The sequence below is a fragment of the Molossus molossus genome, unplaced genomic scaffold, assembly GCF_014108415.1.
Source record: "Molossus molossus isolate mMolMol1 unplaced genomic scaffold, mMolMol1.p scaffold_m16_p_15, whole genome shotgun sequence".
Taxonomy (NCBI): Eukaryota; Metazoa; Chordata; class Mammalia; order Chiroptera; family Molossidae; genus Molossus; species Molossus molossus.
In genome coordinates this window covers 23,977,852-24,003,417 of record NW_023425350.1, presented here as the reverse complement: position 1 = coordinate 24,003,417, position 25,566 = coordinate 23,977,852, and the positions used below count along the sequence as shown (strand labels likewise).

The 25,566-nt window shown below is 40.9% G+C and overlaps 1 protein-coding gene and 1 pseudogene across 4 annotated transcripts in view; both read left to right on the top strand.

The window, feature by feature from the left end:
• Nucleotides 1-7,125: 7,125 nt before the first annotated feature.
• The window catches only part of STRN (striatin), an 88,507-nt gene continuing 70,066 nt past the window's right edge, over nucleotides 7,126-25,566 (top strand). The window contains exon 1 of one of the 4 annotated variants that reach the window (XM_036262405.1): nucleotides 7,126-7,385. In XM_036262405.1, the coding sequence (XP_036118298.1) occupies nucleotides 7,158-7,385 (228 nt within the window). In that variant the 5' untranslated portion in view covers nucleotides 7,126-7,157. Of the gene's footprint in view, nucleotides 7,386-19,107; nucleotides 19,130-20,316; nucleotides 20,410-25,566 lie in introns of those variants that run through there. The other 3 variants (XM_036262406.1, XM_036262407.1, XM_036262408.1) reach the window with 3 other exon arrangements.
• On the top strand, nucleotides 21,588-23,773 carry LOC118631073 (annotated as a pseudogene).

The window sequence follows — 25,566 nt, the reverse complement described above, 5'->3', positions numbered from 1 at the left end:
CGTGTTAGTGTCCGCCTGTGTTAGAGATTTAGATTCGTTAACTCTATCCTGATTTTAGATTTTAAATATTTATTTCTCTAAATATTAGACACTACAATATTAAACCTCTCCTTAGTTAAATGTATTTAAATGCATTAAATAAAAGAACAATTTAAAATTAAAATTAGACAACTCACTAATTTCAACCATACTCTAATGAAAATAGTAATAGTAATAAAAATGAATGGTAGACACTTTTTCCCCATCCTCTCACAAGACTGTGATGTAGATTTAATTCTTGGACTTCATGAAAAAAATTCACAAATAGAATTCCTTTACTTCCCAACTTGGGATTGGTTGTTTCCCCAACTCAGTCATTACCAGATTTCAAATCTAGGGAGTAAGTTTGGAGGCTGAGGAACCAAAGAAGCAGAGACTGGCCCCATGAAGCAAGGTAGGCAGAAAGGAGAGGTGAATTAGGAAGTGGGCAGAGGGTAGAGGAGGATGATGAACAGCGGGCCATTGCACATGCCTCTTCCCCTAAGTTCCATTCATCCTAGCTTCTCACCAGTCAAATTGTCCATTCTTTTTTATTTTTTTCATAGCAGAATTCTGAAAGAACCATCCAGTTCAATTCGAATCCTTTTCTTTGAGCAGCTATAAAGAGTCAGAGACCCAGCCCTGGCCCGTCTGGCTCAGGGGTGAGAGCGTCGGCCCACGGACCAGAGAGATCCGGGTTTGGTTTCCGCTAAGGGCGCGTACCTTGCTTGCAGTTTGTCCCCGGCCCCGGTTGGGGTTGTGTGGGTGGCAACCACTCGATGTGTCTCTCGCACATCAATGTTTCTCTCTCTCTCTTCCTTCCTCTCTCCTCCTGCTCTATCTGAAGATAGATTCAAAAATGTCCTCAGGTGAGGATAAAAAAAAAAGAGACCCAAATAACAGGTCATCTGGAACTTTCTATTTTTTTTTAAATAGCCACTCATTTTTAATGAAAAATACAAGAGAGCAGATGAATTATTTGCCATTTTGTAGAATTATAATCTCCACCCTACAAGGAACACACATATAAACCAAAAAATAGCAAACACTCCAATTATCTAAATAACATATTAGCATTTCACATTTTTTCACTTTAAACCGAGTACACCGATATATAAATCAACATTTTGACAGCTGCTCTCTGTGCTTGGAAAGGAAACACTATTTTTGTGTCACAGGCTTTATTAATTAAAAAATGAAACAATCAGAAAATCAGCAATACCTTGAAGTCTGAGACTTAATGGTTGGGCATAGACATTAATTTTTTAGTCCTCACCCGAGGATATTTTTCTATTTATCTTCAGATAGAGTGGGAAGGAGAGAGAGGGAGAGAGAAACCGACGTGAGAGAGACACATTGACTGGTTGCCTTTCATACGACCCCGACCAGGGCCTGGACGAACTCCAACCAAGGTACGTGCCCTTGACCGGAATTCAACCCGAGACTCATTGGTCTTGGGGCCAATGCTCTAGCGCTGAGCCAAACAGGCCATGGCTAGACATTAATTTTTTTAAAAGATTATTTTAACTCTGCTGAATTAAAGATCTGAATAGAGAATGAGAAAGCAAAAGGAAAAATTGAGCCCCTAGTAATTAAATTTTACACATGTTATTTCAGTTAGTCTTGTGAGTGAACTCTATTACAATAAAAGCTATCATTCAGTATATACTGTATGTCAGGCACTATGCTAGGGGATTTACATTTCTTCTCTCACTTAATCTTCACAGTGACTTTATAAGGTAGATATTATTCTCATATTAAAAATGAGAGAATTGCAGCAGAAAAAGGTTAAACCATTTTTAACCTTTGCCCAAGATTTCCAGATTTGCAAAACTGTAGAGTGGGGAATAAAATTTAGGTATAACTAATTATAAATGTCATATCCTTTCTAGTTATTAATTTTTTTAGAATATATATTTTTCAAATTCAAAAACATTTTTCCTGTAGTGTCTGAGAATACACACTGAGAGGGCCTTCTGGGCCTACAATGTTCTGCTTCATGATTTAGGTGGTGGTTCCATGGAATAGTTCAGTTTGTAAGTTCACTCAGGTGTTCACTTACCACTTGTGAACTTTTCTGTGTTTTATATGCTATAAAATGTTTACTTAGAAAATGTAATTCATGCTGAATACAGCAAATGTAATAGACAGATAAGCACAAAAAGGGGAAAATTCACAGATCTTTAGTGGATCCATACAAATTTTAGGATTGTTTGTCCCATTGCTGTCAAAAATGTCATTGGAATTTTGATAGAGATTGCATTGAATCTGCAGATTGCTTTGGGTAACATGGACATTTTGACAATATTAATTATTCCAAGCTATGGGCACAGAATATTTTCCCATTTATTTGTCACATATCTCTCACCTCAGTTAAATTTATCCCTGGTATTTTATTCTTTCTTTTTTTTTTTACATTTATTTATTTTTATTAATTAATTTTTGTTACAGATGTTTCTCCTTTTCCCCCCACTGATTCCCACCTCCCTCTCCCTCCCCGCCCTTTCCCCAGTTTGTTGTCCATGTCCACTGTTCATGCACACATGCATATAAGTTCTGTGGTTTATCTCTCCCCCACCATCCCCTCTTCTGGGGATTGTCAGTCTGTACCCCACTTCCACGTCGCTGGGACTACCCCATTCCTCAGACTGTTATGTTCATTATATTCCACAAATAAGTGAGATCATATGAAACTTGTCTTTCTCTGTTTGGCTTGTTTTACTTTGCATGATACTTTCCAGGTCCCTCCATGTAGTCTCAAAGGATAAGAGATCTTTCTTTCTTACAGCTGCGTAGTACTCCATTGTGTATATGTACCACTGCTTTTTAATCCATTCGTCTACTGATGGACATTTGGGCTGTTTCCAGATCTTAGCTATTGTAAATAGTGCTGCTATGAACATGGGGGTACATATATTCTTTCTGATTGGTGTTTCAGGCTTCTTAGGGTATATTCCTAGAAGTGGGATCACTGGGTCAAATGGAAATTCAATATTTAATATTTTGAGGTAACACCATATTGTTTTCCGTAGTGGCTGCACCAGTCTGCAATCCCACCAGCAGTGCACTAGAGTCCCCTTTTCTCTACACCCTCGCCAACACTTGTTGTTTGATGATTTGTTGATGGCAGCCATTCTGACAGGTGTGAGGTGATACCTCATTGTTGTTTTAATTTACATTTTTTTCTTTATTGATTTTGGAGATAGAGGAAGGGAGAGGGAGAAAGAGATAGAAACACCGATGAGTGAGACCATCGATTGGATGTCTCCTGCATTACCCCCCACTGGGGATTTGGCCCACAACCTGGGCATGTGCCCTGACTGGGAACTGAACTGGTGCATGGTTTGACACTCAACCACTGAGCCACATTGGCCGGGCTATTCTTTTTGATGCAATTGTAAATGGGTTGGTTCTCTTAATTTCTTTTTTCTTTTTTTGGTAGTTCATTATGAGTGTATAGAAATGCAGTAGGTTTTTGTATCTTGTAACATTCCTTAATTGTTTATTAGTTATAAGTTTTTTTTATGTTTAGGGTTTTCTATCATGTCATCTGTAAATAGTAAGTTTTATTTCTTACTTTCCAATTTGGATGCCTTTTATTTATTTTTCTTGCCTAATTTCTCTGGCTAAAACTTCCAATACTATATTGAATAAACGTAGTGATAGTGGGCATCTTTGTCTTGTTTCTGATCTTAGAGGAAAAACTTTCAGCTCTTCACATTAAGGAGGATATTATTTTTGGGTTTGTAATATATGGCCTTTATTTTGTTGAGGTATGTTTCCTTTATACTTGCTTTGTTTTCATAAATGGATGTTGAGTTTTGTCAAATGCTTCTTCTACATCTATTACAATAATCATTTTTATCCTTTATTTTGTTAATGTGGTGTATCACATTGATTGATTTGTGGATGTTGACCCAGGCTTGCATCCATGAATAAAACCCACTTGACCATGTTTGACCCTTTTAATGTATTAATTTGCTCTGTTACTATTTTGTTGAGGATTTTTGCATATATTTTCATCAGGGATATTGGCTTCTAATATTCTTTTCTTGTGGGGTCCTTTTCTAGTGTTGGTATCAGGGTAATTGATGTTGGCCTCATACAATGAGTTTAGAAGAGTTCCTTCCTTTCTTCGTTTTTGGAAGCATTTGAGAAGGATTGGTATTAATTTTTAATTGAATGTTAGAACTCACCCGTGAAGCCATCTGGTCCTGGACTTTTCTTTGTTGAGAGGTTTCTGATTACTGATTCAGTTTCCTTACTAGTACTCGGTCTGTTCAGACTCTCTACTTCTGCATGATTCAGTCATAGGAGGTTGTGTTTTAGAAATTTATCTATTTCTTCTACATTGCCCAGTTTGACCTATAATTATTCATAGTAGTCTCTTATGATCTTTTATATTTCTGGGGTAATAGGTGTAATATCTCCTTTTTTAGTTCTGATTTTATTTGAGTTCTCTTTTTTTCTTGGTGAGTCTAGCTAAAGAACTTATGGGTTCTTTAACAGCTACCCTTTAGTTTAATTATATTTAATAGTGTGTTTTAAATTTATTTAAATGAATTGTCAGACATGTCCTCTATTGGAGAAAAAATATCCTTTAACATTAAAAACCTCTAAGATTACTTAAATCCGTCAAATAAAAAAAATGCCATTGTCATATTATTGTCCCCTTGGAACTCTTGTAGGTCTGATAAGAGAAGCAATGTTAATGGAAAGGTCAGTGAACAACAGTCAGGAATACTGGTTTCTAGTTTTGCCTGTGCCACTGAATAAAAGAAAAGCCTCATTGTAGACAAGTCTCACCCTCTTTGAACTTCAGTTTCTTGAGCTGTACAATGAGAGGACTGGGCAGTATCTGAAAGGACACTTATAGCCAAAATAATTATGACACAGGGGATTTGGCCGTGTATCAAACTTTTATTATAACAAAGAATGAATTAGTAAAACAGAAACATTCAATAAGCAGGAGAATAGAGCTTGCCATTTTTATTTGCAGCTAGAGCAGATACAATGTGCTTCCTGCCTTTTCCACAAGTAGCTATGGGAAGGGAAGGGGGAGAGGACAGGATGTCCTTCCCTGACATGTCACTCACCAGCCTATATCTTTAAATTTTTTCACGGTCATTAGGTCCCTCAGAAGTCCAACCACAAAACAAAAGACTTACAAATAACTTATTATGAAGACTAAAGAAGTACTTGACTTCATTTCCATTTATTTATTTATTTCTTAATTTTAATTTTTTTCTTTCTTTTTTAATCCTCACCCGAGGACACTTTTGTATTTAGCTTCAGATAGAGCGGGAGGGAGAGAGGAAGGAAGAGAGAGAGAGAAACATTGACGTGAGAGAGACAAGACTGGCTGCCACCCACACAACCCCAACCTGGGGCCGGGACAAACCACAACCGAGGTGCGTGCCCTTAGCGGGAACTGAACCTGGGACTCCCTGGGCCGCAGGCCGATGCTCCAACGGCTGAGCAAAACTGGCCAGGGCAAATTATTATTTTTTTCTTTATTTATATTAGAGGTGGGGGGAGGGATAGAAACATTGATGAGAGAGAACACTGACTGGCCGCCTCCTGCACGCCCCCAACTGGGGATGGGGCCCACAACCTGGGCACGAGCCCTGACTGGGAATCCAACCGGGGAGACCTCTTGGTGCATGGGTCAACCTCAACTAGTGAGCCACACTGGCAGGGCCGTTTATTCATTATTTTTTCCAAGTGTGTTCCTTTCATTATCGTTGTAGTCTTAACTAACAGAGACAATGCCAGGGCCTTGGGAGAAGGATGACACTTAGAGAAGCAGCGGAAAGGACTTCGGGGTTCCTTTGGGAGGCTAATACTGTCGCCGGTCTGCAGGTGAGCCACGGGGAAACGGAGAACTGGAGAAGTGAAAGGGAGAAGTCCCTGGAAACCGGAGATAGCTCTGGGGAGCAGAATGGGACTGCGTTCCTTCAGGCGGTGCAGCTTTAAGGCACCGTAAGATTGATTGTAAACTTGCCACCTTCCCTCTGATGACAGGAAGTGTCATTTATCTTTATATCCCCAGCGACAGATATAATCCACAATAAAATACTTGTAGGCCAAGCCTGTGTGGCTCAGGGGTGGAGCGTCGACCCCTGCACCAAGAGGTCGCGGGTTCGATTCCCGTCGGGGCACGTGCCCGGGCTGTGGGCCAAGTCCCCGGGCTGTGGGCCAAGTCCCCAGGGGGGCTGCAGGAGGCGGCGGTCGATGTTCTCTCCCTCTCTAAAAATCAATAAGGAAAAAAATATATTTGTTGAATTGAGTAAAAACTGCACAGAAATAAGGTAAAAAAAAAAAAAAAGAAGAAAAAAAGGAGACCTAATAACATCACGTTGGATATATGAAACTTTTCAAGATTTCCCGCAAGGTTAACAAACAACAAAGGGGAAGCGACTTCAGCGGAGCCCTTTTCCACATGCGGTGTCAACAACCAGGAGAGGAGCTTCCAGTTCCTACTGGTGAGAACCCACCCGTCACCTGGTCTGAAGCCCTGCGTGAACAAGGGACAAGCGACAGCGATGGGCAGACTGTCCAACTGAGTGTGCAGGTCAGAGAAGCACCGAAGTCCAGCCGAAAGGAGAGGCTCGGTGCAGGAGCCGGACCGGCGAGGCTCGACCTGAGCTGGTTTCTGCACACAACTACCAGGAAACCCTAACAGACGCGCAGCTCGGGCCGGTCGTTCGGCCCGACAACTTCCGCGTGTGGTGTGAACAGGCGGCGCCGCCCGTGAACTTCCGCGTGTGAGCAACCCCGGAGCGCCGCCCGGCTGCGCCCGCCCCGCCCTGGAGGAAACTCGCGCACCTGGGCGGGGCCGGGCCGGGGGCGGGGCCCAGGGCGCGCTGCAGCGGTTCGCAGCCCCACAGGCCGCTCCGCCGCGCTCGCCGTCGCCACGCCCCGCGACTACATTTCCCAGCAAGCCCCGGGCCGCCCGCGCGCCTCAGTTGACCCATTTCCCGGCCCGTCCCGGCTCGGCCGGCCCCCGCGCCCAAGCAGTTGCTCCCTGCTGACTGGGGTGTGGGCGGGGAGCGGCGGAGGGCGGAGGAGGCGCTGCTGGCCGCCGCCGTTGCCTCCGCTGCTGGGCGCTGGGCAGCTCACCGGGTTTCTGCGCCGCCATGGACGAGCAGGCGGGTCCCGGCGTCTTCTTCAGCAACAACCACCCGGGTGCCGGCGGTGCCAAGGGTCTCGGGCCTTTGGCGGAGGCGGCCGGGGACGGGGCGGCTGCGGCGGGGGCATCCCGAGCCCAGTACAGCCTCCCGGGCATTCTGCACTTCCTGCAGCACGAGTGGGCCCGCTTCGAGGTGGAGAGAGCCCAGTGGGAGGTGGAGCGGGCGGAGCTGCAGGTAAAGACCCTCCCGGCCTGGCCCTCTTCATCCCGCCTCTTCGCTCCCTTTCGCCCCGCCCCGGACCCTTCCCCCTCCTCCTGCCCTCGCTGGTCCCCTCCCCCCTGCTCCCACCATCCCACCCAGAACTGTCCCCTGCCCCCCTTCACCTTCGCTTTTGGCCGACCCCACTTCCTTGACCTGGGTTCTCACTCCCGCCCTGATGCGTTGTTTACCCTCCCCGCTCCTTTTCGTTGGCTCCTTTCTTCTCTTAACTCTGTCTCATTTCAACTCTTGCCATCCCACATTTTAGGTCTTTCCTTTCCGTGTACTAAATGGGCTAACAGTAGTTTTGAAAGATGTCGAGCAAATCATCCATCCTCTGTCTTAGGTCTAGAGACGTTCCCGCAGTCGATACTGGCAATAGGTTTCTCTGGGAGGAAGGTGATCAGAAAAGACAACAGAAGTTGTATCTGTGAGGCCTTGACTTCAGGCAAGAAGCTGATGTTGGGGGAAAGTGTTACTAGGAACATCAGCTCTCTCTCTCTCTATGTAAATGTTTCTTCTCTTCCCACTCCCTCACCCCCTCCCGCGTTTCTTTTAGGTATTTCAGATTCATGGATTTTAAATGAAGGACCTAGATATCACAGTCAGATGATAGTTCAGAGGTGGTTTCCTGTTCTCACAATCTAAAACTTCCCGAGGATTAATTTTATGTTCAGTGTTTTGTGAGATTGACTTTTACTGTAAAAGGAACTAAAAGGGGCTTTAAAGTTAGCTACTTTTCCTGTATAATCTGCAAGGTAAAGTATATCCAAGGAGGAGCTCTTGTGGGCTCTTAGAAGAGTGAAAGTGAGGCTGGTACTTTACAGGCCATTCTGAATTGATAAGTGGCTGTTCTTAAAACTTCCAAACCATACACCAATTTCACAAGGAACTTAAAGAACTATGAGTGGCTGTATCATTCTTCTTTACTGGCTGACCCTGTGTGCTTATGAAATTTGAGTATAGTTTTGGTTGGTGAAACACTTGAAGTTAAAATGCTATTCAGTGTGTCACTTTTTTTGGTAACATATATTTTCTTTGGCACTTAAAAAAAAGAAAAGGAGAAGTCTGTTAAAGAGAATCTGTGCTGGAATAGGCTGCTTTGGTGTAATGCAAGTGGCAGTGGAAAGAGCAATTAGAGTAATAGTAAGGGCTGGGGGTTTGCTGCTAGTTATGTGACCTTGAGGAAATCCTTTAACCTCTCTGAAATTCAGTTTCATCGTTTACTTATCCAGCACATTTATTATTTAAAAAATGTCTTTTTTCACCCTGGCAGGTTTCGCTCAGTGGTTAGACCATTGGCCCGCAGACCAAAGAGTCCCGGGTACGGTTCTCGCTAAGGGCACTGTATGTACCTGGTTGAGGTTTGTCCGGACCCTGGTTGGGGTTGTGTGGGTGGTGACCAGTCTCTCTTATATTGATGTTTCTCTCTCTCTCTCCCCTCTCTCTCCCTCTTGCTCTATCTGAAGATAAAAAATAATTTTTTTTTTCTCTATTGATATTAGAGAAAGGAAGAGAGAGGGAGAGAGATAGAAACATTGATGAGGGAGAACATCAATTGGCCACCTCCTGCATGCCCCCCACTGGGACCAGGCCCACAACCTGAGCATGTGCCCTGAATGAGAATTGAACCAGTGACCTCCTGGTGCATGGGCCGACTCTCAAACACTGAGCCACACTGGCCGGGCTCCAGCACATTTATTGAGTACCAGCTGTGTGCCTCGAGGTCCTGACAAAGCCTCTGCTCTTACAGAGCTTATGTTTTACTGGGAGGCAATCAGCAAATGCAGCTCTATAATATAGTGACCCATAGTGGCAACTGCTGTGATGAGAAGAATTAAATCAGGGTACAGGAATAGAGTGTGATAGGGGCAGCTATTTCAGATGGAGTGGTTAGGGAAGGCCTCTGGGAAGAGTTGAATGAAGTGAGGGAATGACCCATAGTTTTCTAGGATAACTTCTGATTCTTTGTGTTTGTATTTTTGGAGGCTTTTTCATTCCTAGTATTCAGTCTTTGGATATTTGTAATTTTCCTCGCAATGAATCTGACCATGTCTGTATAGTAACCAACAGATTTAAATGTTTTATTTAAATTTATTGGTAATTCACCTTTATTAGCAGTGACTTCCATAAATGAGCTTGTGGATTTCACACTTCAAGGAAGTGTTAAAGGCAGGCCTTAACTTTAATATTGTACCGTTATGGAGAATGACTTTTATATGTAACCACTTAAATTTTCCATTTCTTTTCCAGTTTAGGGAATGTAAGATAAGCCACACTAATTTGGTCAAAACAAACAGGAAAATCTTACTTTCCTACCTGTGGAAGTTTGTGAATTTCCAACCCATCTAACCATCTATGCCCCCCTCATCCCACTGTGTTTAAATTTTTGAAGTTACCTGTAACTGTAGCCACTCTTCAATTTTATATACATTCACACACAACTTCCTGTGTTATATATGGCAAATGTTAAACTTAGGATAGGTTTCCCATTGGTGTTCATTATATTAAGGACACTACATTTTTACAGTACCTTTTGGTTTGTTCTCAAATTAAGTATCCATGGAGAAACTTTAAAAAATGTGTCAATATTTTCATACAGAACAGTTATTATGTATTTTGGGGGACAGTTTGCAGGAACCTGTGCTCTTTGACACCGTTATTAGCATTATTGAAAATATATTTATAAAATCATTTAGTTATTTATTTATTTTTTTAATCCTCATGCGAGGACATTTTTCCATTTTTTGTACAGACAGAGTGGGAGGGAGAGAGAGGGAAACATCGATGTGAAAGGGACACATCGAGCGGCTGCCACCCGTACGACCAACCAGGGCCGGGGACAAACTGCAACCGAGGTACATGCCCTTAGCGGGAACCGAACCCGGGTCTCTCCGGACCGCAGGCGGACGCTCTAACCGCTGAGCCAAACTGGCCAGGGCTAGTTAGTTATTTTTATTGTTGACAGTATTATAGATGTCCCCCATTACTCCCTTTGCCAGATCATTTCTTTATATCAACATCATTACATTTGATTACATTACATTATATCTATCTATCTATTTACTTTTGCCATTGGAATTTTCCTGGGAAAACAATAGGAAGTAAGAGTTGAATGACTGATGATGAAATTTGGATTATGTGGTATCTTCCTTTTATTTTTTAAATATCTTTTCAAGTGATTAACACCAAAGTCAACAAAAATACCTTTAAGATTAAGTCTAATTTGTCTCTTTAGGAACCTGTTAGTCCTGTTCTTTCAAATTGCCAGGGCAGAATTGTGAAAGACAAGGCAAGCTCTCATCTATCTACCTGGCCTGCCTTCATCACTTTCTCCCTGTCTCAGATGTTGAGAGTAAGGAAACTGGTCACACTGTCATTTTGTTTCCCCTTGCCCATTTTAGTTAATATATGACTTTCTTGCCTAGCCAATGTGGCTCAGTGGTTGAGCATCAACCCATGCATCAAGAGGTCGCTGGTTTGATTCCCGGTCAGGGCACATGCTGGAGTTGTGGGCCAGATCCCCAGTGGGGAGTGTGCAGGAGGCAGCCAGTTGATGTTCTCTGTCTTCGATGTTCCTATCTCTCTTCCTCTCTAAAATAATAAAAAAAAGTTAAGCCCTGGCCGGTTTGGCTCAGCAGTTAGAGCCTTGGACCAAGGACCAATGAGTAGTGGGTACCTTGGTTGCGGTTTGTCCCTGACCTCGGTCAGGGTCATTTGGGAGGCAACCAATTGATGTGTCTCTCACATGGATGCCCCCCCCCCCCCATCTGATGATGAACAGAAAAATGTCCTCAGGTGAGGATTAAAAGAATGGTTAAAATTATTATTGAGCTATTATGTGAAAGGAATTGAAAATGGAATACATAACATTTGAAAGAATTTTCTGAGTGAGACACATTGAACTAGATTACCTCAAAGAAACATGCAGTCTAGTCAGAATGATAGAACAAAATGCAGAAGAATCAGTGTTTATCATTTTGGGGATTTAAATTTTCTTAGCATACACAAGCTTAGCAGTGAGTGGGGAGAATAGCAGGAAAAAAAAACTTTATGAGGTAATGAGAACCTAAGGCTCAGTATTTGAAAATTACTGACTTAATGAAAAGCAAGCATGTGAATAAAAAATAAAAATTATTGTCTTAGCGTGTGTGTGTGTGTGTGTGTGTGTGTGTGTGTGTGTGTTAGGGGAGGCTGTGCCATTTACCTGAAAATGCTAGCACTGTGAAAAAGGTTAAGTTAGGATTTTGGAATGTGGTGTGGAGGCAGATACCAGAGTGTTTATGAGTTTGGATTTTGGCATTAGTGATTCATATTTTCATTCAACAGATGATTTTTGCCTACTCCATGCCAGGTCCTGTTCTAGGCACTGGAGAAACAACAATGATTAAAACCAATCGTGGCAGAAGACAGGCAGTAATAAGTAAATACATTCTTAAAATGTTAGATGGTAATAAGTGCTATGATAAAGTGTGGTTAAGTGGGACATGGAGTGCTTGGGAGGCTGGAGTGGGGAAGAAAGGCTTTACTGCTAAGGTGCCATTTGAACAGACCTGGAAAGGTGAAATCTGAGGAAAGAGTGTTCTAGGCAGAGGGGGAAGGAACACCCTTGGAATGTGTGGGTACAGTGGAGGAAGAGAATAGAAGAAAAGATATCAGAGGTACTGAGTCTTGCCCATGGTAAGGACTTTAGATTTTACCTCAGCAGTATGGGGAACTACTGACATGTTTTGAACAAAGAGAGACACAATTTAAAATGGAACCCTTCGCAAGGATTCAGAATAAACATGGAGGGGAGATGAAAGTAGAAGAATCAAACTGGGAGTTGAACCTGCCACCTTTTGGTGTACTGGACCATGCATGCTTCAGCCAATTGAGCCACACTGCCCAGGGCTCACTTTTCTTTTTATTTAAAGCAACAGGCATGGAGATTTTACTGTGTTGTACTGTTTTCTAGCTTATTTTATTAGCTACAGTTAAGACTTTCTTTTGACTTTGGTGTTCTGTAGTTTTGTTATGATGTGTAAGGGTTTAAATTTCTTTTGATTTTATTTGGGACTTGGTTAGGCCCCTTGAATCTGTGGATTGGCATCTCATTAGTTCTGTAAAATAATTACTCATTATCTCTTTGGATTTCTCTTGTCTTGTTCTTTTCCTGTGGATATCTGATTACGTGTATCTTAGGCCTTCTTTATCTGCTCTATATTTTACATCTTTTTATCTCTACATGCTTCATTCTGGATAATTTATTCTGATTCATTTTCTAGTCCATTAATTTTCTCTTCAGTTGGATCTAATCTTTTAAAGCTATCCTGTGAATTTGTAATTTTGGTTGTTATTGAAGTTCAGTTTGATTCTTTTAAAAATCTGCTGTATTTTTTAATAGCTTCCTATTCCCTGCAGATATTTTCAGAATTGTATTTTATTTTTTAAACCTAGTGAGTAGAGTTATTTTATAGTTGATGTCTCTGTTCTTCCTATATGTGAGGTCATAGAGGTCTCTTTCTGTGGTCTATTGTTTTTGCTGGAAACAGATTCTTTCTTTGATGACTTGTTTTTTTTGTATTCATAGTTATCTTTGTATGCTGCTCACTGTTCTTGAAAAAGTATGAGACCAATCTGAGGTCTCAAAGAAAGATAGCTTCAGAAGGTTTTTGCATTTGCTTCTGGTAGGAATCTGGAGGCACTACCTGGACTGAAATTCATTGCTTTATGTTTTGGATCACCCAGGTGATGCATATTTTGGTTGTGGATACATTTGAGGGCTAGTTTCTGTCTATTTTTCCTTTGCTTTGAGGGTATAAGCCCTTTAGGGTCTTAATAAAATGTGGGGTATATCTCCTCATAAACTCTACAGTCCACATTATTCTGGTCTTTGGTTTTTGCCTTTTGGGTCTTGCAAGGCTGTCCATACTAAAGTTCAAATAATGTTCTTTTATTTATTTATTTTTTTGGTATGTGTCCCTAGCAGGAACCGAACCTGGGACTCTCTAGTCTGCAGGCCATCGCTCCAGCCGCTGAGCCAGACCGGCCAGGGCTCAAATATGTTCTGATTGGACAGCACCCAAAGGACAAAAGTAACTTTTGTTCTCTTATTTCACTGGGTTCACAATTTCTCTTCAATTTGACCAGATAGTTCCTTACTTATCAGCTTTACTTTTTAAGGTGATTGTAAAAATATTTATCTGGAATTTTTTATCTGTTTTCAGTAGGGGAGTTATTTCAAGGCACCATTACTGGAAACAGATTTCTCTTATCTTTAAAAAACTGACATATAAGAATGGCCTCACTGGAAGGGGGAATCAGTGGGGGGGAAAGGAGAAACATCTATAACAAAAATAAATTAATTAATTAAATTAAAAAAAATAATAATGGCCTCACGAATTATCTGGGGAGAATTCTTTATCAAGGGATATGTCTATTTAGCCCTAAACATTATATACTATCTAAGTCTCCATTTCTTTGAATTCTAGTGGTAGAGGAAGACCTGTAACTTTTCTCTCAAATCTTGGTAATTTAAGCAGCATTTAAAACAAACAAGCAAACATGAACAAACCCTTTTACTAATCAGTCTTTGAAAGATGTTTGGAAGTCCAAATAATCTGGACTGTTGCCCTTTTTCAGCCTACTTGTCTGCTTGATGTCAGGTACATGTTTTGATTTATGAATGTTATTAGTGGTACTCGGGGTTCAGTTCTAGGCCATTAGAAATAAAATTGCCCTTGGGGTCTTTGGAGTTTCTTGCTTTGGTGGCCATTTGGACAAAACAGTCCGGTTGTCTATTTGGCTGTGGAAAGTGTGGGTCATAGTGTTATCGTTAGGGTATCCTCCATGTCCCCACCTGTCACTGGTGGTTGTGGGCTTCTTGGGTATTGAAGGAACAAGAATTTCCTGAGGTCCCCACAGAGGATAAGTAGTTTGGAAAGCTTTATTGATGGTGTAAGATTAAGGGGTTTCCCTTCCAAGGTCTCATCCCCCTCCATCCTGCCATGGAAAAAGCTCCATTTCATCTTCAGCAGAGCTAGAATTAAAGCCCCTGCCTGGAGTCTTTGCTCCATATTAAAATTCAGTCCAGTCCAGTTCAGCATCTGGCTAGGTTAGTTTGTGTTCCCAGCTGCAGTCCACTTTGTGTGGGGTCTGCAAGGCCCTGGGCCATGTGGCTTCTAGGGCCACATTGCGGGCTAGCGAAGGTCACAGAGCAAGTGAGTATGAGGAGGCAGGAGGGAAGCAAGACACACGAGAGAACATGACTCTTTGTTTGGGTATTTTAACTAGGAGCTTAACCAATGAATACTTCAGGATTGATTCTGTGCATGTGCTTGCAGTGGCTCCAACCCCCTTGCCAGTCCTTGGTTACCCAGGCTAGACTGACAGGCAAGCACCTTTCCTACATGTTGTGTCCTGTGTCCATCCATATGTTGTCACACACACCCCGCCCCGCAACTTCACTGCCTATGCACCATTTTCCTTTTTGTTGTACCCTTTCCCTCAGTGATATGCAGGGAATGGACCGGAGGTTCTCTTTAGACTGTTAAGTTGTAGCTTCTGGCCTTCTATTTGTTCCTTTCCTAGTGTTTTTTTTCTTCTTTCTTTATTGACCTTAGAGAGAGAGGAAGGGAGAGGGAGCGAGAGATAGAAACATGGACTGGCTGCCTCCTGCATGCCCCCCACTGGGGACCAGGCCAACAACCTGGGCATGTGCCCTGACTGGGAATTGAACCAGTGACCCCTTGGTGCATGGGTTAATGCTCAACCACTGAGCCACACCAGCTGGGTTCGTTTCCTATTGTTAATATTAGTTAGCTAAATATGACAATAACAGTAGAGGTATCACTTTTTATTTATAATTTTTCTGGGCTTTCTTTTTATTTGTAAATTGTAGATGATAATATACCCACCAAGCAGGGTAGTGGTAAAGTTTTTAAAAAGATAAACTATGCAAAAGTATATTACCCATAATAGGTGCCCAGTAAGTGGTTTGCTCTGTTGGTTGAAATTTCTGTGGACAGAATGCATTTGATTGCATTATTTATTTAAATCTAATTTTGGAAGCCAAGAATTGGTTTCAGTGATCATTTTGTGTAGTAGTTACTTACATTCTGTTTGCCCTATTAGTGGTTTAAGAGCAATAAAATGACTGTATTCGGAGTCATTGGCAGACCAGAGATGGTAGTTAATAGGTGGTAATAGTTTGTAAGCATTGAGGCCTGCAGCTAGTAATATAGGAAATTTTGGAGTTTGGGAGAAAATCTGGAGACAGGAGAGAGAAGTAGGGGGAGGGGTAGAAGAAAAGAGACGGAGGGGAGCAGAGAGGTGGAGGAAGCAGAGACAGAAAGCAAGAGGGAGAATATGCACTGCACATTAATGCTCTTAATTTCTAAAGGATGTATATTATCTGTAATCTTCATTCTGGCACTTGTAGAGTTGTAGAATTCTAGGGCTGACTGGGATAGAGATAGATATACTCACATCACACACATATGTACCTCCCCCCATATTCCCTATTCTGAATTTTCTATCCCCATCATTGAACTAAGAATAGTTTACCTTGGGAGAGACCTTAGACTTTAAGTAGTCTCATTCCTTGGTTTATTAGCGCCAGAGAACTGAAGTAATTTGTCTTAGATCACTCTGTGAGTTGATATAGATTTAGTTTAGAGCCTAAGTGTCCTAGTACTCAGGCAAGGGCTCTTTAATTGGTCCTATGAAGCTGCTTTTGATCTGAAGTAGCCAGGAGAATTATAATATTTAGATGATTAAGTGTGCTTTCAATAGCTGTCATCATTTAAAGTAAAATTTTACCACTTATTTCAAGTTTTTCTTCAGGTAGAATAATTCTTTTTTTTTTTAAATTAATTTATTTTAGTTATATTTTTGCTTTTCCCCCCACTGATTCCCCCACCTCTCCCTCCCTGCCCTGTCCCCAGGTTTGTTGTCCATGTCCATTGTTCATGCATACATGCATATAAGTTCTGTGGTTGTTTTTTTTTAATATATGTGGAAACTTTATCAATTTTTTTTTTGGTACATGCCCCTAGCGGGAACCAAACCCGGACTCTCTGGTCCGCAGGTCAACGCTCCAACCGCTGAGCCAAACTGGCCAGGGCAAGTTCTGTGGTTTATCTCTTCCCTACCACCCCCTCTTCTGGGGATTGTCAGTCTGTACCCCACTTCCATGTCTCTGGGACTACCCCATTCCTCAGACTGTTATGTTCATTATATTCCACAAATAAGTGAGATCATATGATACTTGTCTTTCTCTGTTTGGCTTGTTTCACTTAGGATAATACTTTCCAGGTTCCTCCATGTCATCTCAAAGGATAAGAGGTATTTCTTTCTTAACAGCTGCATGGTACTCCATTGTGTATATGTACCACAGCTTTTTTTATCCATTCGTCTACTGATGGACATTTGGGCTGTTTCCAGATCTTAGCTATTGTAAATAGTGCTGCTGTGAACATAGGGGTACATATACTCTTTCTGATTGGTGTTTCAGGCTTGTTAGGGCATATTCCTAGAAGTGGGATCACTGGGTCAAATGGAAGTTCAATTTTTAATTTTTTGAGGTAACACCATATTGTTTTCCATAGTGGCTGCACCAGTCTGCATTCCCACCAGCAGTGTACTAGAGTCCCCTTTTCACCACACCCTCGCCAACACTTGTTGTTTGATGATTTGTTGATGGCTGCCATTCTGACAGGTGTGAGGTGATACCTCGTTGTTTTAATTTGCATCTCTCTGATGATTAGTGATGTTGAGCATTTCTTCATATGTCTCTTAGCCATTTGTATGTCCTGTTTGGAGAGGTGTCTGTTTAGTTCTTCTGCCCATTTTTTAATTGGGTTCTTTGTCTTCCTTTTGTTGAGTTGTATGAGCACTCAGGTAGAATAATTCTTTAAGGGGCTCAGGAAAGTCTTTAACAAGTTATGTTCCTTAAAATGGTTTAACAATGTATCACTATTTTAATCATTTTATTTATTTTTGTGTGAGACATACTGAAATAAAATGTCTATTTCTTCTTCTTCTTTTTTTTTTATTTTTATCCTCACCCGAGGACATTTTTCCATTTTTTGTTCAGATAGAGCGGGAGGGAGAGAGAGGAAGAGAGAGAGAAACATCGATGTGAAGGGACACATCGAGTGGCTGCCACCCGCACGACCAACCAGGGCCGGGGACAAACTGCAACCGAGGTACGTGCCCTTAGCGGGAACCGAACCCAGGTCTCTCTGTACCGCAGGCCGATGCTCCAACCGCTGAGCCAAACCGGCCAGGGCATTAAGTATTCTTTATTTTTAATCCTCACCTGAGGACATTTTTTTCCATTTTTTTGTTCAGATAGATTTGGAGGGAGAGAAAGAGAGAGAAACATCAACATGAAAGGGACACATCGACTGGCTGCCACCCGCATGACCCAACCAGGGCCGGGGACAAACTGCAACCGAGGTAGGCACCCTTAGGGGGAACCGAACCCGGGTCTCTCTGGAACGCAGGCCAGCGCTCTAACCGCTGGGCCAAACCGGCCAGGGCTATTTCTTTTTTTTAAATGTCTGCAAATTTGGATCTTTCTCAGCTTGCTCAGAGTAGCCTAATTAAGTTCTCTCTCTCTCTTTTTTTGTATGTGTGTGTATATTTATATTTAATATAGTTTGTGTTTACTGATCATATATCAGTTTGTGTAGTACTTTGGTTATTAGATTATTCTTAGCCCATCTGTTATACATATGCTATATTTGAACAGTAATATGTTAACCATGTTTTTGCTCTTATGTAATAAGGTAGTTGAGGAAATAGCACTCTTTTGGGGCAGACTAAATGCTGTTTAACTTTTCTTATAAAAATACCTTATCTGAACAAGATGATGGAATATATAAGAAAAGACTGATATGTAAGAAGGAAAAGTTATTGTAGAGTTGGTAGAAGCAGTATGGCACAAGGGAAAATGAGTAGGTATTTTGTTTTGGAGACATGAGGAGAAAAATTAGGGAGCAGAAACCCTGGAATTAAGGCAAGCTTTGGGAAACATTGCATAAAGTTGCGTAGAATAGGTATTTTGGGTGTGGCGAATAGGCTCTTGGCATCACTGTGTTAAAGAGATCCCAGGACAGGGCCAGGGGGAGTGTTTCATTACTCTATACACAGATTCCATTAGCACTCATTTACATGTGACAGAAATTGGATCCAATACCAGCATATCTAGTTAGGAGAAATAAACATGATGTCAAATTCCACAAGGGTGATACCAATTTCACCTGGTGGAAAATTACAGCCCAGTCTGGGACTTGGTATCAGTTTTTTTTGTTTATATTTCCTAAGTGAGAAGGTTAAGTAGTGAGCAAAGGATCTTAAATTATAGGCACAACTAAAACCTGCTCCTGAGGAATGTGGACTCACATAAAGCTAAAGGAGGGAATAAGGAGGAGCCTGTGGATCTGGGTCAGCATACTTACTGAACTTGAAAAAGTAGTCAGTTGGGGAGGAATGGTCCCATGTAATTTAACCTAGTACTTTTTCTTTTGTTTCTCTTTCCTTTCTTCCTCACCCTCCAAAAACAATAATTGACTTATTGGGCACTTACTTTTGCCAGATACAGCACTAAACACTTTATGTGTATAATCTATTTTAATTTTTGTAAGACTATATGTGGTAGGTATTGATAATCATTCCCTAATTTATAGATAAGAAGTTAAATAATTGCCATAAGAAAAGTTGGTGTGGGCATGGTAAGTAGAAGGAAATATTTTGACTTTTTTTTGTTCTTTCATGCTCTGCGTCAGTGTACAGGACTGGAATGTTTTACTCTTTCTTGTCTAATGAATTTCTAATCATCTTCCAAAGATGCAGGTTACTATCTTTGGGAAAACTCTGACCTCCAGACACAGTGAAGCTTCATGCTTGTCTTATATAAGAGAGAAGGTTTGGTATCCAACACCGTCCAGACTGGTGGTAGGGCAGTGAATTAGAAAAGATAGTTAAGATAATACTTTAAATAAAATTAAAATAGATATAAATGCATAATCATTTGCCAATCTAAGACAAAGCTTACTGACCCTTCAGTTTTTTTTAAACAATGATGATTGGGGTTCTACGTTGACATTCTAGAATTAGCTTCAATTTCAGTGCATTTGTAATATATGTAATGTACATAATACAATTATTTATTATTTCTTTTCTTTTCTTTTTTTTTTTTTTAGATAGAGGAAGGGGGAGAGAGATAGTAACATCGATGTGAGAGAGAATTATTGATCGGCTGCCTCCTGCATGCTCCCCCACTGGGGATCAAGCCTGCAACCCGGGCATGTGTCCTGACTGGGAATTGAACCAGGACCTCTCAGTCCATGGGGCAATGTTTAGTCCACCAAACCACACTGGACAGGCTGATTTCTGTTTTTGATTTTCTTTGAGTAAAGCATACTATGTACAAAATCCTAGATTTTATGACCTTTCTTCCAATCCTTTACGCTTGTTTCATCTACATCTAATTTGACAGCAATATTTTTAGATCTCCTTTATTGTCTTGTCTTTCCAAAGCATTCAACCTAGTATTTTTCTTCATACCTGTGTTTTATTGGTTTATATAATATTTTTTAATTTTAAAATTTTTTTTAATCCTCACCTGAGGATATTTTTACATTAATCTTCAGATAAAGCTGGAAGGAGAGAGGGAGGAAGTGAGAGAGAGAAAAACATCAATGTGAGAGAGACACATTGATTGGCTGCCACACGCACAACCCCGACCAGGGCCGGGGATGAACTGCAACTGAGGTATGTGCCCTTGGTCGGAATTGAACCCAGGTCTCTCCGGTCCGTGGGCATTGCTCTTACCGCTGAGCCATACTGGCCAGGGCGGTTTATAAAACAATTAATTGAATTATCTAATCAAAGTAACAAGTACAACTGACATAAACAGGTTTGGGAGGAAACCAGTTGACGTTTGGTGACATACAACTCTGCTATAGGAACCGAAGTATATGGGTGAACTATAAAGAATGGCATACTCTAGGTATGAATATTTAATGTCTTGGGTTTTACAAGGGGGCTAGAGAATACTGATTAATCCATAGGGTTGGTTAAGAGAGGAGTGGTGAGAACTTCTATTGTATCTTAATTATACCATCTGTCTCCTACTTAGTATGGTTGTTTTCTCACTAGACTATGAGTCACTTAAGGATATTTTTATTTCCCTAAAGTCCAGCAGAATGACTGGTACATAGTAGCTGCTTAATAAATGGTTCTTGAATGAATCATATATTAGGTTATGTTGTTACTGACTGTGTGTTAAATATATATGTCTGAATATGTATGTTCTGTCTCCCAGCTAAATTGTGTCCTTAAGGGCAGGTCTCATGTCACAGACATCTTTGATATTTACAGGGTTTGTTGTAAATGTACAATACGTATATGTTGCTATATAGCGAACCTCTTGCTGCTAGCTAGTTCTGCCTTATGACTTCCACTGGAAAGAGCAAGTGGTGTTTGCACACTGTTGTGTTGGGCATTGCCTGGGACCTGCCAAGTCATTCTAATAAAGCTCATTTCAGGGATGCCACTGGCTTCATAATTGCAGTTTGATGTTAGTTGCAGCAAATGGTGCTTGGGTTTTAGTAGTTGTGAGTGTAGGTTTGCTTTCTTTTCCCTTTGTGTTTAACACAGACTGTCAGGAAATGTCTATGGCGTCATGTCCTCAAAATCTTTATAATCATCAGGGTCATATAATGATTTTTTTTTTTAAGCCCATATCTTAAAAAAAAAAAAAAAAAATCCACACCTCCTCACTCTCTCTAAGAAAAGGAAAAATATCTTCAGGTGAGGATTAACCAAAAAAAAGAAAGAAAAACAATTTCTGTTTCTCACAAGTTTGTTTGTTTTTTAAATCCTCACCCAAAGATATTTTTCCATTTCTCTTCAGATAGAGTGGGAGGGAGAGAAAGAAACATCAGTGTGAAAGAGACACATCGACTGATTGCCTCCCTCACGACTTCAACCAGGGCCAGGACCTAACAGCAACCGAGGTACTGCCTTTGACCGGAATTGAACCAGAGACTCTTTGATCCACTGGCCGACGCCCTAACCACTGAGCCAAACCAGCCAGGGCTGTTTTTGTTTTTTTAATTAATTCTCAACCAACTTTGCATGTCATATATGAAGATCCTAGGTCCAGGGCTGGGTTAGCCACCAACCATGACTGGACCTCAGCTACAGAAACTCCTAGTACACGTGTAGGACATGGTCTCAGGAGAGATCCAGGCCAGAGGAAGGTGTTTTTTGTTGTTTTGTTTTGTTTAATTTTTAATGTTGACATTATTCCAGACTTCCCCCATTCTCCCCCCACCTTTGCCCACCTTCACCTACCCCCGTCTCTCCCTCCCTTAGCCTTCACCACACTCTGTACCTTCAAATTTTATACGTATTTCTTATTCCTTCTAAACAGAAAGCAAATTGAATATTTTCTAAAGATACATCTTATTTTAAATAAAATATAATTATTATTTTACATTCTACATTTCTGATTGTTTATCATTGTATTACCAATACATTGTGATTTTAAAGGTTTCTAAAACTCTGCTTCTGAAAATAATAAATTGGAAATGCCTCAATTCATAATTTAGAATGAAAATTCTGATTTTATGATTAAGCTTGCTTCTTTTCATCAAAATTTAAAGTTTAGCTCTGGCGGGTTTTGCTCAGTGGTTAGAGCATTGGCCCTTGGTCCAGAGAGACCCGGGTTTGGTTTCCATTAAGGGCATGTACCTCGGTTGCAGTTTGTCTCTGGCCCCATTTGGGGTCGTGTGTGTGGCAACCAGTTGATGTGTCTCTCTTACATTGATGTTTCTCTCTCTTTCTCCCTTTCTCCCTCCTGCTCTATCTGAAGATAAATGCCAAAAAAAATGTCCTCGGCTGAGGATAAAAAAAAAAAAAATTAAAGTTTAGCTTTTTAGATCCGTATAGATAGCCAGCTAAGTGAGAAGAAGCATAAAAATGCTAAAATATGGAATTATTAAAGTTGCCAAAACCTCATAGAAAATTTATCATTAAGAATTTTAAAAAATGTTATGATTTTGCTTGCAAGGCTTTTGGTTGGGATACTAGGTGCTTACTGACTAACTGGCATTGTCCTAGGCACTGGAGATAGAGTGAACAGCAGAGCAGGTGTGGTTTCACATGTAGCTTGTAATCAAGCAATGATTCTTAACTTCAGGTAGACCTGAGTCCATTATGCTAATGGTAATATCCACTTAGCAATGCCATTTTAGTTTTCTCCATTTAAAAACCAACCACCCAGCCCTTTTGGCTCTCTCAGCAGCACCATAGCGGTGGGCAAAAACAAGCACCTCATGAAAGGCGGCAAAAAGGGAGCCAAGAAGAAAGTGGCTGATCCATTTTCTAAGAAAGATCAGTGTGATGTGAAAGCACCAGCTAAGTTCAACATAAGAAATATTGGAAAAACACTAATCACAAGAACTCAAGGAACAAAAATCACATCTGATGCTCTCAGGGGTCATGTTTTTGAAGTGAACCTAGTTGATCTGCAGAATGATGTTGCATTTACAAAATTCAACCTAATTAATTACTGAGAACATTCAGGGCGAAGACTGCCTGACTAATTTCCATGGCATGGATCATACCTGTGACAAAATGTGCCCCATGGTTAAGAAATGGCAGACCATGATTGAAGCTCATGCTGATGTCAAGACTACCAGTGGTTATTTGCTTCATCTGTTCTGTGTTGGTTTTACTAAAAATGCATCAGATTTGGAAGACCTCTTATGCTCAGCATCAGTAGGTCTGCCAAATCCAGAAGAAGATGATGGAAATCATAACTCAAGAGGTGCAGACAAATGACTTGAAAGAAGTGGTCAGTAAACTGACTCCAGATACCATTGGAAAAGACAGAGGAAAGGCTTGTCAGTCTATTGTCCACTCCATGATGTCTTTTTTTAGAATCCTCACCTGAGGATATTTTTCCATTTATCTTCAGATGGGGGTGAGGGTGGGAGGGTCGATGTGAAAGAGACACATCAATCGATGCCTCCCTCATGATCCTAACCAGGGCAAGGGACCAAACCACAACCAAGGTACTTGCCCTTGACTAGAATCAAACCCAAAACTCTTTGGTCTGCAGGCTGACGCTCTAACTGCTGAGCCAAACCAGCCAGGGCCGCTCCATGATGTCTGTTATGAAAGTCAAAATGCTGAAGAAGCCCAGGTTTGAATTGGGAAAACTCATGGAGCTTCATGGTGAAGTTAGCAATTCTGGAAAAGCTACTGGGGATGAGACAGGTGCTAAAGTTGAACAAGCTGATGGATATATGAGCCCCTACTCCAAGAACCTGTTTAAAATTCAGATATTTAATGGTGACAAATAAAATCCTATTTCTGATTCTTAAAAACCCCCCAAAAACTAAAAACAACGACTGAGCAATACTAACAACAGAAGAAACCCCTTTCTCAGCTCGTATCCATTGGTACTGTCATCCTGTCTCTTACTCTTTTTTTTTCTCTGTGTGGACCACATTTACTACCTTTAGTTTTTTATTAGTCTCATCTTTCTCTCTCTGTTTCTTCATTCTCTTTCTCAGGTTATTCATTTCTCAATCTCTTGTTATCTTGCTTTCAGTCCTCCATTCAATTGTTCACCAGATTATACTGTTGTTATTTTTCCACTAGCTACTCTGATTTAAGTCCTTCCACTCCAGCGGAATCCTTTTGTTTAGATCCCTCATAAAATTACATCTCTAGCTAGTCTCTGGCTTTTCCACAGTTATAATTCTACTTGTAGAATTTCTTGCTAATATCTTTACCTGGATGACCTATCACTGGAAACTCAGTCATCCTTTTACAAATTCTTCTCCCAAACTGAGTAGACCTTTCTTTTCATATCCAGCCACTTGTTTACCTTTTCTGGAAATCTAGATTGAACTTTCACTGAACATTTCATTCTCTGGTTCTCTCTCCCAGCCATGGATCTGATTTTGTAAACTCTGTGTAATGTTTTAAATGCAGTTGTAATTCCTAATTCTATTGTTACTCTGGTCCAGACCGTCATCACCTCATATTTGGGTGACTGCAGGAGGGGCCTTCCTAATTGTTTACCTCTGGTCTCTTCCTTGACCAAAGTTTTCTACACACTACTGCCTCTCAAACTTCTAAAAATGTTGATTTGTTCAAGTATTTATTTTTTATTTTTTTGACTGTAGTAGATTTCACATCTCTCCATGATTAGGTTGTTTATATTTCCTACCTGTTAGGGTACTCTTTCTAAACCCAAATAGTGCAGTCTTGCCATGTCTATTTGTTGTTGTTGTTGTTAAATCATCTGGAGTGTCCTTTCATCACCTTGTGGTTCATATTAGCCTTTCAGGTTTATAGGTTCTTTATTCAAATTCAGCTTAAGTCCTATTTCCAACGTGAGGAGTTTTTGGATACCCTTAATTTTTAGTGATTGTTCATTTTTTAGTATTTGCTTTGTCATTTGGCACTTTTAGGGTATGCTACCTTACATCGTTTACTTGCATTTTATGAAACTTTAATTAATTTAACAAATGTTTGCTGGGCATATGCTACATGCAAGTGACTGCCATTGGGAGTATAGCAGTGAATAGCAAAGATGGTTTCTGTCCTCTTGGAGCTTTTAGCAGCTCCCTCTGACCGAATTTTAAAAAGAATCTTATTTCTACCACCTATCACAGTGTGTGTTAATGATGAGGTTAAAATTTAGTTCAGCCCTGGCCGGTTTGGCTCAGCAGTTGGAGCGTCGGCCTGCGGTCCGGGGAGGCCCAGGTTCGGTTCCCACTGGGGGCACGTGCCTCGGTTGCGGTTTGTCCCCGGCCCTGGTTGATCATGCAGGTGGCGGCCACTCGATGTGTCCCTTTCGTGTGTGTGTCTCTCTCTCTCTCTCTGAACAGGGAATGGAAAAATGTCCTCGGGTGAGGATAAAAAAAAAACAACAAAAATTAAAAAAAAATTTAGTTCAAATTTTCAAGAAGGAGCCTCTAGACTAATAATGCTGAAAAAATACCACACAAAAACCCACTATAGAGAAGAGGATGATTATTCTGTAGGATGAAGATGTCTTTTAGAAGGTGTCTGTTGTGGACTCAATAATAAATTTTAAAGAATATGCCAAAACAATACTGCCTTGGAAGATGTTAATTCAACT